The sequence below is a fragment of the Trichomycterus rosablanca genome, chromosome 27 (genome assembly GCF_030014385.1).
Source record: "Trichomycterus rosablanca isolate fTriRos1 chromosome 27, fTriRos1.hap1, whole genome shotgun sequence".
Lineage (NCBI taxonomy): Eukaryota > Metazoa > Chordata > Actinopteri > Siluriformes > Trichomycteridae > Trichomycterus > Trichomycterus rosablanca.
The window spans coordinates 2,709,062-2,728,309 of NC_086014.1; the positions used below are offsets into that span (position 1 = coordinate 2,709,062).

Below are 19,248 nucleotides of genomic sequence, written 5' to 3' on the forward strand. Positions count from 1 at the left end.
TGTCATATTTCAAAGAGGCGACGCACACACACAGCGCGAGAGAGAGCGCTGGCAGGGCAATAGCGCTGGCGGCTTATCTCCCACACACACACACACACACACACCACACACACACACACACACACACACACACACACACACACACACACACACACCGCCGCTTCCTGTCTGGGGAGCAAGGGGTGGGGGAGGAAAAAGTGACGGACTAGAAAAACAAGACGCCGCCAACTGACTACGCACACACACACACACGCACACACACACGCTGGCCTTGGCAGGCGGAGACAGAATGTCCGCTCGCGTCAGGCTGTTCCTGCCCGCTAAGGCCAGAGAAAGGACGCACACGAGTGCACGCTAGCGAGAAATGAGGGGTATTAAAAGCGGCCGAAGGGAGATTAATATTAGGCGCAGTGTGTGCGTTACTAACCCGAGCGCTTCACTGTCACTGCGCGCATTATAAAAGCATTAAAGCGGAATTGGAGCCTGCGCGCCTGTGGGGGGGGGGGGGGGGGGGGGTTTGTAGGCGGGGGCGATTCGTGAATCACGCTTCAGTCGACGGCTAGTACGGGGGGAAAGAAACAGCTTTTTAGTCCTCCGAGGAATTAGTTTGCAGACACGAGGAGAACATGCAAACTCCACACAGAAAGGACCCGAACCCAGGACCTTCTCGCTGTAAGCTGACTGTGCTTCCCACCCACCATGCCACCCTGGATCCCATACCAAGTGTAATCACTATTTTTAAATATCAGACTTACGAGTGCAGAGATTTTGGTACGTGTGTTTTTTGCCACCATCACGCGCCGCTGTTATTTCCCCGCTCGCCCGTGATAATTAGTGCCGCGCGCAGCACCGCGAGAGCGCGAGGAGAGACAAGAGTGGAGCGAGACGAGGGCAGCTAATGGCCTAAAACATGGCGCATTTAGCGGCTTCGGGCCAGTGATTAATTAAAACCGAGATTAGGACGAGACCTTTAATGGCCGTGTGCCAGTCTCACAGAAAGAAGCCGAGAGGAAAAGAGAGAGAAACCGAAATGAAGACGGAAGAAAGCATGAAATACATAATTAGTGAAGAATAACAAATATTTACGTCTCCAATAACAGTACTTAATTCGACTAGACAAAACAGTGCAACTCAGACAGTGGCAGCTCAGTGCGTAAAGCGCTGGGCTATTCATTAAAAGGATGCAGGTTTACATCCCGGCTCTGCCAAGTAGCCACTGTTGGGTCTTTGACCACAGCATTCCACAATCCCCACATCATACCACAAGTTAAACATGGTGATGTTGGTGTGATAGTGTGAGAATGCCATGCTGCTCTAGGGAGGGTGACACTATAAATGATGGAACCATGAATTCTGTTCTCGACCACACAGCTCCAAATAAGAAGGTCCACTCATCGGGCTACAGTGCAGGTTATTTATGCAACTAGATTATATTTTAAGCCCATTTTTAAATAGCTCAAAAGAAACAGAACTAAGCTTTTAAAGTGACCTTGTGAACGTCCTGACGAACCATATTTAAATGCTGCGGCCGGACCAGAACACTGCCCGTATGAACTCAAAGGCTTTTAAATGTGGCCAAGTTGAACCAAAGTTGAAATTAAAAAGGAAGTACTTCTTGATGCCAGGGTAAAGTTAAAATCACAGATTCACTAGTTCTATATGAATGCACCACAACTATTCAGTGCTGTGAATCAATTATTATTAACGAATCATAAATATTGCACAAGAAGAATGAAATACAAGGTTATATGATGAACAAAACCAGATGGGTATGCCAGCTCCAGTTAGAACCAGTAAAAGAAAGAAAGAAATTTAAAATCATGGAAGTTTTCGCATGTGTGCTGTATGCAGCATGGGAAAGTCATACGAGCGGTGTGTGTGAGTGTGTGTGTTAGCAGTGAACTGTGTGAAATGAAGGCAGATGCTTCAAGCAAACAAGCAAAGAGACAAAGCAAACACACATATACAAACATGCCTAAAGCATACAGGAGAGGAACAGGGCTTCACTCCGAGTGTGTGTGTGAGAGAGGCAGTGTTATACTCCTCAACACAACTACTCATTGTATATAATAATGCTCATGACAAAAATGAATGTGGACAAAATACTGGTGATATAAACATGACCAAAAATTGTACCGAGTGGGATTTAGTGAGGTTGTGTGTACTATCACAAATAAAAACTAGGCTTTTTGCAAAAACCGTGACGAGATGAGGTAGCTTAAGGAGTGTGAGGAAATGAGGAAGCAAAGGGCACGAAGAAACGAGGCAGCGCGAAGTGTGCGAGGAAATGAGGCAGCGTTAATAGGGAGTCTGATCCCGCACAAGCAGAAAGATATACCACAAGCCTGCGTGAAAAAGGTAGAAAGAGTGTAGAAAGGGCGAGAGAGAATGAGTCAGCATGGAGAGAGAGAGCAAGAAAAAGTGCGCAAGAGAGAATGAATCGCCTCAAGAGAGCAAGCTAGAGAACGAGTGATCATGTGCTGGCTGCAGTAATCGCTCATTTCCTGTGCTCTGTGCCAGTCCTTTCAGCCTCGCTGCCGGAACTAATCCAGCTCTCCATTAATCTGTCTAAATCAGGCACACAACACCAACCTCGCAATTATACAACAGCCGAAACACCACCGCACAACCTCGGCACAACATTTACTGCGCATGGTCATTTCAGAGTGATACACTGCTACTTGATATCAACAGACCCCTCTTGAGCTCTTGGCTGGTTAGACCCCGCTGCTCGACTGGCCACAATTCATATATTTTAATGTTAATAATTATTCCAACTAAAGACTCTTATACCACTAACTGTGGCTGCCACAAATGTAAGCCATGTTAAAAAATGGTCACCCAGGTGGCGGTTACTAGCGGTCTTAGACTTTCAGGCCTCTGTATATCCATTATCTTTTGGTCTACAGACAGACCAAACTATTTATTTATTTATTTATTAGGATTTTAACGTCATGTTTTGCACACTTTGGTTACATTCATGACGGAGACGGTAGTTTTTCAATACACAAGATTCATCAGATCAAGTTTATTATCAAACACAGTCATGGACAATTTTGTATCTCCAATTCACCTCACTTGCTCATCTTTGGACTGTGGGAGGAAACCCACACAGACATGGGGAGAACATGCAAACTCCACACAGAAAGGACCCGGATATGCTTATAAAATTGTATAAGCACCAGTGAGAGCTAGACCATGTGAGGTGGGGGGGGGCCAGGCAGGGGCCAGAGGCTATGTTAGGGGGCCAATTACTTTCTGCCCAAATGTGCATTGTGGGCATTAGGAGGAAGCATTCAATATTCAATATTCAATAGAATTCAACATTTTATTTATGCAGTTTTCAGTCTACATTTTCTTGAGTTTGATGTAAACATATCAACAAAGAATCACCATTTAAGGCATTTGCTCTGCTTAAATGTAAATTTTTTTTTCATATTCAATATGAGGTACATATACTGTATTACTAGGGGGGCTGTGGGGGGGGGGGCAAGCTGGTTGTCACAGGGGCACTGGTCCCCACTGGCCCCACACCCTAGAACCACCACTGATGAGCACTTTATTTAACAAAGTATAGAAACATCTCTGTGCTACTCAGTAAAAAACTGGGCGTTGACTCATTTATCCACACACATTTAGTCAGTCATACATACAGGCAATTCAGAGGAGCCGATTCATCTAACAACGTGTTTATTGGTAGGAAGGAGGGAGGCAACCGGAGTGCCTGAAGGAAACCCACGGGGGAAGGCCCAAGGCGCGTTCCGTATGACTGCCCAACTGCGTCGCCATAAAGATGTTTATTTCATATAAAAAAATAAGCTATTAAACTATAATTCCAAACAGGATGATAAATTTCGCGTAAGGCATTAAAGGTTCTCTGACAAAGTCTGGGAGAGAGAGGAAGGAAAGAGTTAAAGATTTGCCGGCGGGCGGGCGAGCGAGCCAGGGGAGAGCGCAAATCGGCTAGAGAAAGCGAGCGAGACAGATTGGTGTGTGAGCGCGCCCGGGTGTGTGTGTGTGTGTGTCTGCGTGCGAATAAAAGCGTGTGCATGCGTGCGCAAATGTGGAGAGAGAGCGAGAGAGAGAGAGAGAGAGAGAGAGAGAGAGAGAGAGCGTGCGAAGGATAGACGAGACAACGCGATATAAAAAGGAATAGGGAGGGAGAGAACGCACACGAGAGAGCGCAGGGAGGAAAGGCGAAGGGAAGAGAGGCGGAGGGAGGGCAGGAGGGAGGGGGTTCGCCCGCTCTGTGTGTGCGCTAAGCGATCGCTCCGTGCCTGTCAGGGGCTCTCGCATGTCACACTCCGTCTCGCGCCGAATTAATGAGATGCGAATGAAGCGGCGGCGGCGGGCGCGAGAGCGAGAGAGAAGCACAGGGAGGGGGAGGACAAGGAACACACACACACACACACACACACACACACACGAGCTTACCTCATAGCCGAGCCGAGCAGCTCTTTGCAGCAAGGTCTCGCCGGCGTTCTTGTTTACGATGAGTTTCCGCGCTTCTGGTGGCATTGGCGCTGGCGCAGGAGACGGCGCGGCAACAGCGGTGGGCACAGGCGGCGGGGTGGGTAAAGGCGGAGACGCCTTGAGCTCGTAATCCGACTTCTGAGAGCAGCGCTTGACGGCCTGTCGGACACCGGACACACACGGTTTAAAATAAACAGCACAGACGCTCCACAGGAAATGCGCACACACTCGCACTGCGCTATCTACCGAGAGCAGCCGGGCGGAACAGAGGCAGAAAAAAAGGGAAAACCGGGGCCTGGGACGCGCACACACGCACACTTGTTGCGTTATATAGGCTACAAAACCTGCTCGCCCTGGGATAATGTGCCGATTTTGGACTGGATGTCCTAAAACCTTTCTCTACATATCTGAGGAAGAACTGCGTGTCCACGTTTCTCCGTGTAATAAACAACTGAACACAGTTCACATTAGAGCCGGATAAATTTTTGGTGATTTAACATATATAAATATTTTTATCTGGCATTCCCTTTCCTTTTTTTATTTTTTTTAGTAATTTCCAATTTCCTGTTCAAATTCACTTGCCACCTGCACCACTCCCACGAGGGTCGAGGATCCCTTCTAACATATGTGAAGTTGCCACCCCACTTCAATACACCAGGTGGACGCCCTATGTGGAACCTTCACCACTTGCTGCCATTTTAACCACACAGCATGAGTCGCTGTTGCAGCAGCAACAAAGGAGAACCCCATCCCACCTACACTTCCTCAGACACGCCTTGCCCAGCCAGGCCGGGAGAGCCGCTGGGACTCGAACTTGGAAAAGGATTTTAAATTTTTAAAGCACGGAGAATATTATATCAATAACGTCAATACATTTTGTTGTCGCTGATAGTATTTGTAATATACAATGATAAATTATGTTATGAATATTATAAATCAACACTATTTTGGGCCAGAATCCGATAAGTTCCCAATTTTAGTTGGACTTCCGTGAACGGAAACCAAGCTGAGCACTGAAGACACATGTCCAAAATGAGTTAGAGGTAGACACGGCCACACGAAGAAGTCCGAGCCATGAGGCAATCGATAATTTATGTTAGCCTGATCATTTTTCAAGTCGGAGCCTGTGCGTGCATGCAGGCACGTTTGAGGTAATAAAACTTGGGCTGCGAGTGCGTGAGCCGTTCAAAGAATCCGCTTCACGAGGGAGAAATTTCACTCCGGAGTGGAAAACAAGAGTGCGGCGCGAGAGCGAGCGAGCGCGAGAGAGTGAGCGAGAGGCCAGACTTCCTCCCTCCCCCTCCCTTTTTCCTCTCTCTGCTGGGAGATTGCGTTTCGGTGCAAGCAGAGGTCATGACAGTCACGCTGTGTGTGCGTGCGCGCGCGCACTCTCTCACACTCTCTCACACACACACACACACACACACACACACACACACACACACACACACACACACACACACACAGAAGCGCTCTAAGTGAAGCGAAATGGCCGTACGGCTCCTAATAGGGCAGATTGATGCTGCTAAGCTTGGTATCCGCTTTAAAATTACAAGAAAGGCTCACACACGAATACGGGCGACTCACCTTGAGCGGGTGGGCAGGGCTGAGCTCCTCAGTGTCAGGCTGCATGAGCATCTTCAGCTCCCGTTGCCCGAGGTGCTTGGTTTTGCACTGCCGCTTGCCTTTGGGTTTTTCAGGGTCACCATGGCGCCGGGGTCGGGGTGAAAGGTTGCCATCCGGAGAGGGTGAGCGGCAGCGCTTTTCGGCAGAAAGAACCGGAATGGCTGTGAAGGAGAAAGAGAAAGTTCAGAGGAAAGAAAAAGGAGGAACTACTCATAAGTTGTAGTTTAATCAGTGCAATGTCATTATCTTGCACCCTATATAGCGTACAGATGTAGAGAGTAGAAAGTCATTTGGGATTCAACCTACCATAAAAACATGTGGATTTCTAGTAGATATAAATAAATACCAGATTGTAAGGAGCCCTGCTGCTCGCACCACCCCAACCCTGACCAAGGAGAGCCACAGACTATCATGCACCCCCTCTGACACGTGTGCAGTCGCTTTTTTTCAGCTCTACGCACAAAGAGCCACACTAAGCTCTTGCGTGAATTATTCACCCCTGCGCAAGCCAGCAGAGGTCGCATCTTCAGCAGCAATGAGGAACCATGTCGACTTCGCTCCCTCAGACACGGTTAACTGAATGCCTGGCCAGGTCGACTGGAGAGCCACCCGAGCGCCTACCTATCTGCTCCGTCCGATTTAGCACTCAGCCACATACCAAATGAGGCTCGTCCTCAAATTCTGAGTTTGAATATGGGTTGAATAAATGACGAGTAAGAAATGGAGCATGGTCAGGGTCTCGTTAGGCAAGAAGGACAGGACTAGGCTCGTTACGGAAAGGAACTGTCCAACTTTGTAATAAAAGCAGAGGGAGGTGCAGCGGGATCGTGGCTTTGGATGATGCAGCGCGATGAAATAATACCCTGAAGATCACGAGAGCTCATGCGAGAGAGAGCGAGCGCAGGAAAGAAATTAGAGCGGGCGAGAGAGAATGTGAGCGTGAGCAGAAGGGAGCTCGGCTGAAACAGAGCGAGACCTGCACTCCACATCTGTTCCATTATTCATCACTCGCTCTCAGCCCCACACACACACACACACACACACGCTTGCACGCTTGTTGAAATCACGCCGAGAGCCGTATAGAGCGGGGGAAATTTCTCACACGGACGCATCTGGGTGAGAGCGTAGGCGAAAGAGTAGAGCAAGGGAGGGCACAAGGGACAAATGAAACCCCGTCCCTCTAAGCAGAGTGCACGGCGCTTTCCTTCCAACAGGCTAATTACGATCCGAGATCCTTCGGGACCACACACACACACACACACACACACACACACACACACACACAGCACCGAAATGAATAGCGTCGCTAGAAAAGGCAGAGCGACGTTGTTTAAAGCGAATCCAGCAAACCAAGATCAAGCAGAACCTCGGCAAGTACGCGCAAACACCACAATGACGTGGGTAGAATCGCTGCACAATGTGCGTTTGTATAAGCAGCTTTGGTGCCAGCAGCAGTTCCATACGTCCCTTTTGTGCATTTGTAGAGTTTGAGGGTTTTTGAACTTTTGAAAGACTTTGAGGCTTTTTTGAGTAAAGTCGACTAGCCCTAGAAGCCCAACAGTCTAAAACGCTTCCATGTTTGGTTTATTGCAGCACTTGGTGTCGCAGTTATTGTTGGTTGACTGGCATCATGTGTCTGGGAAGACTTTTGGTGTTTAAAAGCCAATCAGCATTCACGACCGTGGCTACATATATTAGTACGGAGAAAATGCGTCCAAACCAAGAAGACAACAGCCATCAACCATACTTTGTTTGACTTTGCCACTAAGCAACCCTCATTAAAATGAACAGAATCTAATGCTAGATGCTCATCCCAATCCTTATGATAATATCACTAAGTAGACTGAGATAATAAAAGTACCAGGTGTTAATCAAGCAATGTGATTTCCTGCAGTTCCATGATGCTAAAACTGCAATGGAGTTTTTCAGGGAGTCTGGACTCCAAACACCATGTTGGTAGGACTATGTTTTAATAAGACAAAGACTGGGTTTTGATTTGACCCATCCTCATCAAGAAGACACAGTTTGGTAACATATGGATGGCTGGGCTTTAATACGGCAGTGAGGGTGAATTAGTGTTGTTCAAAAGTATTGAAACACTGCACTAACTGGACTGCACTGAAAGAGACAGACGCATGCCATGTTTATATGTAAAATCTGATATGATGTTCCAGCCTTTCAAACTGTACCCATTTTACAGCGTGCATCACACTGACACAATAAAATGGGTATCATTATGCCACACACACAAAAACAAAGGATCCTGGGACATACTGAAAAGTTTTGTGGTTGGTGAATATCATCTCTCACGCCTTGTCATAGCAACATAAATTATTCTGCATGGTGTGTGTGTGTGTGTGTGTTCATTTCATCAGAGAGGATAAAATCTTTTTAGGGCATACACTCGGTGCCTGCAGAGTCTTGATAATGCGCCAACACAAAATCCAGCAGCCAAAACACTTGAGACACACACACACACACACGCAATTACGCAGACAACACATGCCTCAGCCCAATGAGCCATGAGATTCCGCAACTGTGCAAATAGCTGTTTGTCTGACTGCGTGCATTTCGTGTGTGTGTGTGTGTGTGTGTGTGTGTGTGTGTGTGTGTAAGGGAGACTGCCGTCAGTCAGCAGGACTCATTAGCGTGAGCCGAAGCCGCTGCTGAGAAAATCACTCCATTCCTCTCTAATCGGCCTCACGCTCTTTATCACACGGTTTCCTTCCCTCACTCCACCACACCTCTCTCACCGTCGCTCTACCCTCATCACTCTCTAACCCTGTCATTTCAGCGTGGTTCGGCTTCAGAGGATTGAGGATTCAGGACTGGGAACAGTAAAGAACTCTCCGTTCTAACATCAGGGTTGAATTTACAAGTCTTTTAGCTACTTAATCTAAAATGATTATAACAATACTGTTGTGATGGCGCCTGTTTAGCAATGACATGATGCATATCACGATGAAGTTGCATAACATGGAATTTTCAGCCACATCACATTCACCCCCAACGAAAAGAAGCCTATTACACATACCCAGAAACCATCCAGTAAACGCACTCCACACACACAAAAGCATTTAAAACATGCAGAAATGCACACACACATCAGCCTATGGCTTTAACTCGTACACAATTAAAATGCAAAGCAGCAGAGTGGCATTGTGTCTGGCTGAAGGCGAAGTTCAGTTTCCTAACCAGCATCATAAACACATAGCAAGACTGATAAGATACACTAAGAACAAGCCCCAAATTACAGGACAGGAAATAAATCATCCCGAAATTTATGGGTTCGGGACACGGCCAGGCTCTGCTGCTTTTACAATACAGAGAATAAAACGATTAAAAAAATCGTGAAACTGAAATTCGCTCAGATGAGGCAAAAAATTGGGAATCACTATTTGGGCCACTTTTGGGCTTTACGTTAAGAAAACACTGTCTGCAACTATGACGGTGCAGCTTTCATAATATTAAGACAGTTAACTTACATATTTCATTACTTCTTTAGTACAGACGTGTTTTCCAACAACCTTTCTTCATCGTGATTGCAGTGATTATTTCCCCCCTCCCTGAGTATTTAGTCTTCACTGACAGAGACAAAGCAAAGAAAGAGAAGTAGGTTTGGCTTTTCACCTGCATCTGTATCCGAATACCCCTGAGTCTCTCCGGTCCATCTTTCATTGTCTGCCTTCCTCTTCCCTCCTTTCTCCGTGTCTCCATTTGTTTTGGCCTTCCTGTCAGCATAGGACACGACCTTTAAGCCCTCCCTGGCGCAGAAGTCAGTCTTGTCTTGTCGATCCCAGAGCTCCTGGAGGTGCTGGAGCTGCCGAGGTTTGCTGAGCCTCAGACCCGTGAGCTCGATACACACCTTAAGGTTCTTCACCTCCTGCTCCGACGGCTGCCGCCATGCGTCTACGAATACGGCAAACACAATGAAGAGATTCAAGTTTCATGACGGAAAACGCACAGCCCTGATGCATTTGCAGTTATGGAATTATGCTAGATTGGAAGATTGGCTAGTCTGTATGGTATCTAGGTGTAAGTAGTTGGTTAAACAAGAAGACAGTTGGTGCCCTGCTATAAGCTATACGAAATTCTTGAGCTGAAATAGTCAGTGTAGGATGGCAAGAACTTTTATACATGCAAATAAAAAGTGGACACACAAGGCATTAAAAAGCAGCACTACACAAAGGCTGTTGTCCTGCATTGATGCTTTAGGCCGAAAACAAAGCCACATAGACCCAGTGTGCACTTCTTTTTTTTACTTTCTAACACACACACACACACACACACACACACACACACACACAGTTACACACGACATCAAGACGAGGACAAAACTAAAATAAATAAATAACTAAGATATACCAAGAATACAGCTAAATTCGATTACAGAAACCAATTTCACACATGCATGTTTACGCTGGTACTAAATTCATATTTTACTGGATTAACGTCAAAATGCTGAGCAAAAGCCAATTACTGCTTATAATTACAGTTCATGTGTGAACAAAATCTGACTCCTGGGTAAGAGAAACACTGAGGTGAGTAATTAATACCATTAGTTAGGTAACAAAACAACCAAATAAAACCAAAATCTGTGGTCCAAGAAAAAGCCCATGGTTGGTTAATCATTTACATTTTCGGCATTTAGTAGAAAAAGCGACTTGCGGTACTGTGACAGTATACAGTTTAAGCAATTGAGGGTTAAGAGCCTTGCTCAAGGGCCCAACAGTGGCAACCTGGCAGTGGTGAGGCTTGAGCCAGCAACCTTCTGATTACTAGTCCAGTTCCTTAACCACTAGGCTACAACTAATTAAATAATTTGATTTCAGGGTTTGTTCACCAACACGGTACGTTCAGCTACGCTCGGCTTTCCAAACACATCTGTGATTTGCTTGAAAGTTTGTGCTGGTATAAATACCACCGCCTGCATCCTCAAAATAAATGAAAGAATTCAAGAGGAAAGGATGGAGATTAGATTTTACCCGGCATGAGTCGGGCCCGTTTGGAGGGAACCTCCTCCTTCTCCTCCTTATCCTCTTGGTTTTGTGTTCTTTCTCGCCCTTGCTCTTTCTCTCCGTCCCTCTCTCTCTTGCCATCCTGAAGATTTTGGTTATGCTCGGCCCTGTTGTCTCTGTCGTCCCTCAGTTTTTTCTCGTCCCTGTCCACAGCTAGGACGCAGCGCTGCAGTACGGGGACACGGTTTCCACCTGCATGAATACACACACACACACACACACACGTGTACACAGTGTTAACCACAGAGCTGGCACAGTGATGTTTGAAATAAAAAAGACTGAGCTGAAGACTGAGAGAAAGCGCACACACGCACACACACACACACACATTTCCCCGGACGCCCTCATGTTTGTGTTAGCTTCACCACACCCTTCCCCACATGGAGAGCCGGCTGGGATAACACACTAACACACACACACACACACACACACACACACACACACACAATCCCTCGCCGAGCTTAAATTAGCCTGAAACATCCATGCCGAGAGCTTAGGCAGCCATCCAGCTCTCCAAAGCCCTCCAGCCCCTCCTCATTCTCTCTCTCCGCTCTCTCTCTCTCAGCTCTCTCTCTCCTCTCTCCCCGTCTCTGCTGTGCGTGGCAGTAAAAGGCTTCTTGAGAATGTCTGCAGGCAGCGAGAGCGTCAGCACCGATCAAAAACAGACACCGGGGGCTCGCTCTCCGACCTTGCTGCCACTCATTCACACACACACACACACACACACACACACACACACACACACACACACACACACACACACACACACACAGCCTAATTCCTCTGAGGTTAGTCACTGGAATCTCTCTCCCTCTCGCGCACACACACGCCTGCGCTCCTGCCAGCCCAGACAAGAGGGACGCTTGTTGTGCCCGAGGCGCGCGCGCACATGCACGGACATCTCGGGACACACGCATCCCATAATTCGTACCTACGTCAGCTCCATGGCAACTCTCACCAAAGGGAGTCTCCATGGCAACCTTGTGCCGTGGCGCCCGGATACAGCAAGTTGGCGCAACCGTTCCGGTGAAAAATGTCCACTAATAACAGAGAGCGAGACCTCCGGGGCGGACGGAAACTCAGCCAAGAGTTTTAAACACCCTGGCCTTGCACCTCCGCACACGCACGCAGGAAATACCCAGTCCCGTTCCCCTGGGGAGGAGAGGGGGGGTCAGAGAGGGGGGTTACCAGCATAATTATGTAAATTTGGAAATTTAATGGCATTAGCGAGTGAGGAAAACAACAAAACAAGCCAGACTCAGACGTGTGTGCGTGCGTGTGTGTGTGTGTGTGTGTGTGTGTGTGTGTGTGTGTGCGCGCGCACAGTGGGGAAGGAAGTGTGTTCACCGAGCTGTATGGAGAGCCGCAGCAGAAGGGACCGTCCCTTCTTAAAAAAAAAAGCGAGACATAAAAAAATGAGAAGCAGCAAACATACAGAGACGCTAGAAAGCGTGGATGGAAATAGAACGAGACGTTGAGAGCGTGGGACGCAGCAGATGTAGCCTAGCGGTTAAGGTATTGGACTAGTAATCAGAAGGTCGCTGGTTCAAGCCCCATCACTGCCAGGTTGCCACTGTTGGGCCCTTGAGCAAGGCGCTTCACCCTCATTTGCTTAGACAACGTACTGTCACAGTACTGTGAGTCACTTTGGATAACGGCGTCTGCTAAATGCTTAAAATGTAAATAATGAAAATTTACGAAGATAAGGTGTATGGGCATGAATATATCACTGTATGTTAGAGTTTCCTAACCAGGTGAGCCCATCTTAAGGGCCAGAACCTGTACAACCTAGGCACAACTCCAGCCCAGCATTTTCTAATGCAATACTTTAGGGAAGTCCACATTCCACAGGTACTCATTACACGAGAAGCATTATTCTGACATGCAAGTACACCTAACCACAAGCTTGTTGGACATACCATTTCAAACCATGGGCATTATTATGGCCTTGTTTCCACCCCCTTCACTCTTCAGAGTGTGCCTGTGGGCATTTGTGTCCATTCCATAGACTGGAATATGTCAGCTCACTAATTAATCTGTGACTACCTTGCAATTTGGATATCTGATTAATCTCCCTTCGCAGGCTTCATTAATGCAATTTGACATTGAAAAATGTATCAGAGGGACCAAACCGGGTCGTACACGTAAACGTGTTTTATAGAACGGGAGTTTATTGGCTGTTAGCAAGCTGAGCGAACCTGGTCTTTATAAACAACAAAGAAATGTTCACATCCCAACCATCCACCACTGCCTCCTTGATACAGAATTCGGAGATATCACAGGACTGTGTGCATGTGTGCTCTTGAGCGTTACCGTTGTGCTGCTCCGTCGCAGGTTTGGAGGAGTGCTGGCTCGGTTCCCACTCAGCCTCTCTGCTTTGGCTCTCGGCCAAACCCTTCTCTCGCTCTTTCTCCTTGTCTCTCTCTCTCCATCCGGCGATCGTTGATGTGCATCCTTCCTTCTCCTTCAGCTCCAGCTCTGAGAAACGCATCATCGCTCGCTAAACACACACACACACACACACACCGTGAGGTGTAATTTCCTATGATCGAAAGTACTAGATGCATAATCGGCTAAATAAGGACTGCACAAAGTATTTTCTGCTTTCTATTCTAAAACGTGGCAAAAGCTTTGAAGTGACACTAGAAGACCAGACTATTTTTTGTCCTAGATGGACAGAACTACCTGAAACAATAAACAAAATCGTTTAAGGTGGGGATAACTCACCCACAAGTCATTCTCAAAGTTATAAAATAATCTTTTACATGGTGAACATATTAAGATACAGTTAATAATGTGTATTTATGCTAAAACAATCAACATTTTCTATTCGTTTTAATACATACAAATGTAATGTATAAGCCAAAATGATATCATTTTTAACCCGTATTTCTCCAATTTCATAATTTGCAGAATCCCACCCGCTCCCTTTGTCTTTATCACTCGGCAGCTACTAATCTGGGAGGGTAAAGCTTATGCATTTCTCCGCTTTATAAACTGCAGTGAATGCAATGTCCCTGCACACACTGACATGCCTGAAGGAAGCGCTTATTAATCCTTTCAGATCATGGATTAAATAGGACCAAATATAATATTATTCTATCTGACTCCTGGCTATGGATGGCTAAGTCAATGACGATGATCTGGCCAACCCAGCCTTAGTTTGAATACATGTAACATATAAGATTTATGCTACTAGAAACATTTACAAAACCCGATTCTTTGCCAAAGATTTGTTTTAGTTCTGCAATAACGAGCATCAGGAATAAATGGTACCTATAGATCTATAGATCATTCACATTATGCAACCGTCTGTGTGGTGGAAAACAGCAAGGCTTAGTCATTTCACTTTTTATTAATAAAAGAAATTAAAAGGACTAACCTGCCAGTTAGCAGCTGGCTGAGTGATATAAGTGTCCTCTGCTGATAGGACATCGATCTAAGTGATTAAAACGTTTGCTCAATATCATTTTATTTACCATTCAGTACAAGAAATGACACAGAAATCAGTAAACATGGTTCTAGCCAAACTTTACACATTAATGATTAAAAACATCAACAGCAAGAAACATTCAAGGACATTTGGGCTTCGGTCAAAAACTAAATAAAATATTTAAAAACGTTATTTTAGGCTTATACCATGTCCACAAACGAAATGCTGGTTTCTAGCCGGGAGTGAGTGAGTTTTACTTGTTAGATCAGTCACTGTATAAGGTAAAATCCATAAGAGGAACAACACCCAAAGACAGTAAGATTAGGTTCTTTATCATCTATGTCTTATTCGAACACCAAGTTTAGGTTCGAATGCTCAGACATTCAAATAATCCTGCCCATCCCAAGTTCTTTTAAAAGTCCTCTGTCCATCAAAGACACTGCAAATGAGCTAGAATGTGGTGTTCATTAAAACCCCTACTCCTCATCTGTCAGCACTCGGCGCTCTGTGTGTGTGTGTGCGCGTGTGTGTGTGTGCGCGCACACTAATGACTGCCAGGCTGAGCACTTGTCTCGCTGCCGCTGAAGACCTCTAATCTTCCCCATCAGAAATGAATGGGCTGGATTTCACTTAAGCTGGGAGGGCTGCCACTGAGCACGCAGCGCTAGGGGACCTGAGGATATTCTGTGGGTGTTTGTGCGAGTATAAGGAGGGACACCGACAGCCGCTGTAGGGAGATGGGTGCACAGACTGCGGCTGAACTTCAACTCAACATACAAGAACAGCCACGGACTGCATGTTGTGATACCGTCACACACACACACACACACACACACACAGGAATCATGGTGTGTTAATTCCTTCACTCACAGCTGCCGACAGAATGTGCCCGCTCTTCGACAGCCACGCAGCGATGAGTGAAAACAAGAAGGAAGGGGGGGTGCAAAGGTAACAGCCAGCCGTAATTACGGAGGCTCTCGATATGACTAAGCATGACAGGCTGATGCAACACCTACCTTGTAAAGCAAATCCTGAAAACCTTTACCCTGCACAGGCTGACCAAGGCCTTTTTAATAAAAGAGGACAGTGGTGGCCTTTTCTTAACGAGAAGTAAAATAGGTGGCATTAACGGGAGAGGTGTGGGTATTTTTAAGGGCACTGAGTAACCTAGGGACTGGAGGAGACTCTAAGAAAAGAAAATTGGCTAAAGCAGGGAGAATGAAGCTGCTAGGGCCACATTTTTTCAGCCCTTCAGACAGATGAGGAGTATTAATCATGCAACAAAATATATCCTAGAATTTCTTTAAATTACATTAGAAGCAACATATAAAGTTTTGATTCTTAGCGTGTACTACTTGCAAGAGAAGTTATACAGATTATGTGCTGCTTACCTGCAGGGCACGCTGTTCCCGGCTTAATTGACTGGAGTCGGCATAAAGCTCAGTGGTAACACACTTGAAGCGATCGCCCACGTAGCCTGACGAGTTGGCAATCCTCTTGGCGAGGCTGGACTGCTTGCTTTTAGAGTATCCATTCCCATCATCCTCATCGTCATGAGATTCTGTGCTTTCTGGTTGTTCCTTACCAAGATCCATGTACTGCCTGATGGCGTGATGTCTGTCATGTTTAAAATTCGTGGCGTCTGATCGAACCCTGTCACCAGAGGTCCTGGCACAGCGCAGAGTCTGCTCCTCCAGCATAGGAGGCAGTGGGCTGTGCTCACTGGAACTCTCCTCACCCTGGCTTAGCACAGGAGACTCGGTCTGCTCCCGCGGTTCAGGAGGACTGCAGGGATCTGGCTGCCGCTCAGCCTCAGCTGGCTTGATTTCAGCTGGCTGGCTAGAGCGGAGGATCTGCATGAGTTCTGGCTCCTTCGCTTTAAAATCACCAGCACTCCTTGTCCCGTCCACTGTCCCACTGCCGGTGGGCTTTGAGGGCTCTCTCGGCTTGGCAGGCACAGAGCTGTACTTGTCTGGCTCAGGACTACCATCTGTGTCGTCTTGGACCAGATCAATGCAGACGATCTCATCTTTGCACGCTGTGTGAGATTTTCTGCCCAGAGCTTCTGGCCCCCCTGATTCCCTCTCAGCTGTATAGCGTGAATTAGTGTTAGCGGTACTTGTCTGTTTGTAAGGAGACTCGTCGCGCTGCCAAGTCTTTTCCTGAGGTCTTGACCTCATTTCAAGTCGCTCATTGACTTTGGGGTCTAGAGGCAAGTGAGGAGACATCAGTGGATGAACCATCTCTTGCGAGTCATGGTAGGTAACATACTCCGCATGAGTAGGTGCTATTCCATACGGAAGTCCAGCCTTATGTGGCAAACGAGTGGAATACAGGCTGTTACTGCTTAGCAGGACAGGATGAGGGTACACCGGAGCTTTGCTTGGCAACTGCAGGTGTGGAAGTGACATACTCTCCGAAACAGAGTATGGCAGATATCTGTTAGCATATGCCAAGTTAGCAGGCAGGTATGTTTCACCTTGGGCCATGTACAGGTGAGGGGGTGGATGCCCATTTTCTATGTGGGGTTGCTGAGGTTTAAAGCCAATCTCTGGTGTGTCTGTTTTTTTAGGAGTCTTTGTAGGTTTCGATGCTGATGTGCGGCTGCCACCTCGATTAGCGGTTGGCACCTTCTCTGGTGGGGTGGGTGAAGACTTGGACCAATCACTGTTAACTTTGGGAGAGGGTGAGGCAGATGAGGGCCTACATGCTGAAGTCACAACAACAGGAGCAGGGTTAGGTACAACACCATTGTTGGGTTCGCCAATCCTAGGACAGGATGAGCTCCTTTGCTGCAAAATGACATGTTCCAGGTTCTTATTTTTGATGACCGTGGAGGCTTTGTTATGGTTGGATTCAGAGGTGAGTGTCTGGGCTGTGCTTGGCACCACCCAGGTGGAGTGTAAAGTGCTAATAATCTCAGGCCTCTCGGGAGTTTTAGAGGAAGTGCTGACAGCAGAGGATGAAGGGGAGAGAGTCTCTTTCAGATGCTCTCTGCTTGGAGCAAGTCCATAACGAGAACTGGGAGAGTAACCCAGATTTGCTAGAGCCTCCATCTTTGGAGAAAATCCATTAGGGGGTCCTTCAAAATCCATGATCTTGGCAGACAGGTCCAAAGGCTTGTCTGCTGGGTCTTTGGTAGGGGGCCCTTGCTGAGCGGGTTTTTCACTTGAACTTTTATTAGGGGAACTACAGCTTTTTCTTTCACTTCCTCCACCCTTGTGCTGATCCAAGCTCCCTTCTTTAGTCTTGGGCTTTTGACTGGCAGGCCTTACTGGGGACCGGTTTTCTTGGGAGACGTAAAAAGGGTGTGAAACTGCCGGAGATGATGAGGTTGACACTGAAGAAGGACTCCGGAACACTGATTTTTGGATGTCTGAATTGTTGTCCACAAGCGGTGGGGGAGCACCAGGAGGCTGGGAAGGCCGTGGATGGGGACGGGATGCCTGCATCATCAGTGAATGGCTTGAGTCACTTGAAATACTTGTACTGGAGTTGCTGGTTATGCTAGCACTACTGATAATACTGTTGCTGCTACTACTGTTGGTACTGCTGCTACTGCTGCTTAAGCTCTTGCTGGAAGGCGTTCGAGTGGACTTGCTGCTGCTGTTGCTCGCACTTCCACTATGTTGCCTTTCGCTTTGTACCGGGTGGTGAGACTGGGTTTGCTGATGCAAGTGTTGCTGCCCAAATGCAGAAGCCTCATGGTGAATCCGTGGCCCGATACTCTGCAAGGTTTTGTCCTGGTGATGTACCAGTGGTGACAGTGCTGTAGGGGCTACTGTTGCTGTGGGAATCCTTAAAGGAGGTGGAAGGGGTGATGAAATAGGAGCTGGAGTATAAGGGGGCATGTAGAACAAGCGCTCAGCACCTGCTGCACTTCCGCCGGCCCCTGCGCAGAGTGACTGGTAAGCCAGGTGTTGAGGCAGGTATGGTGAAGGCTGCGACATGAACGATGCTTTGTACATGTTCAGAGCAGCAAACTTGGTAGAATCCAGGAAGGGATATAGTCCAGTCTCGTGGTAAGGACTCGCCCATGGGAGACGTAGGTAGCCACCGTTTAAGCCCAATTCTGAAGGCTTATCTACAGGTCCAACACGTCTATCCAAGCCCAAAGTGTCGGCGCCTGGTATAACCAGAGGTTTCTGAAGTCCTGGTGGTGGGCTTTTATAAAGTCCAACATAACCGTTTGTTGCCTTTCTGCTGTCCAGTGACACATCAGGTTTGTAGAGAAAATCTGGCATCCGTTCTCCGATGTAGCTTTTTTCAGTTGGCAAGGTTCGGATTCCTGGCGAATAAACCATTCCCCCGTGAACATGGAGGCTTTCCCGCATCAGGCTGCTCCGATCGATGCCAAGTGCTGTGAGAGGGTTCATTCTGCAAGCTGCACTTGCATCCACCTGGGAGAAAGACAGAGGCAAGAGGGTTTCAGAGAAATGCAAGTCATCTTAGGTCAAACAGTAATCTGGATGAACTGAAATTATGATTATAATCAGATTGTAGTTAATTCAATAATTAACTGTATTTTTTAATTAATTGTTACTTGTACAACCCAGGAAGAAGAAATAATGTTTTTTTTCCCTCTCTTTCTGCATTCACAGCAAAATTGTAAAGTCAGAATGGTGTAAAAGATGCGAAGTATTACATGTATGGAGTCAAGGTCAGAAGGAGATGACCAAATTGTTCATAAACGTCAGC

General features: G+C 47.0%; 1 protein-coding gene across 2 annotated transcripts in view; it reads right to left on the bottom strand.

The window, feature by feature from the left end:
* The window catches only part of bcor (BCL6 corepressor), a 42,325-nt gene that overhangs the window by 11,856 nt on the left and 11,221 nt on the right, over positions 1-19,248 (bottom strand). Inside the window, exons 3-9 of one of the 2 annotated variants that reach the window (XM_062989636.1) lie at positions 15,942-18,950; positions 14,500-14,556; positions 13,431-13,617; positions 11,085-11,309; positions 9,730-10,008; positions 6,061-6,260; positions 4,435-4,632 (exon numbers count right to left, since the gene is read on the bottom strand). In XM_062989636.1, the coding sequence (XP_062845706.1) occupies positions 4,435-4,632; positions 6,061-6,260; positions 9,730-10,008; positions 11,085-11,309; positions 13,431-13,617; positions 14,500-14,556; positions 15,942-18,950 (4,155 nt within the window). The remainder of the gene's footprint in view (positions 1-4,434; positions 4,633-6,060; positions 6,261-9,729; positions 10,009-11,084; positions 11,310-13,430; positions 13,618-14,499; positions 14,557-15,941; positions 18,951-19,248) is intronic. The other variant, XM_062989637.1, reaches the window with a different exon arrangement.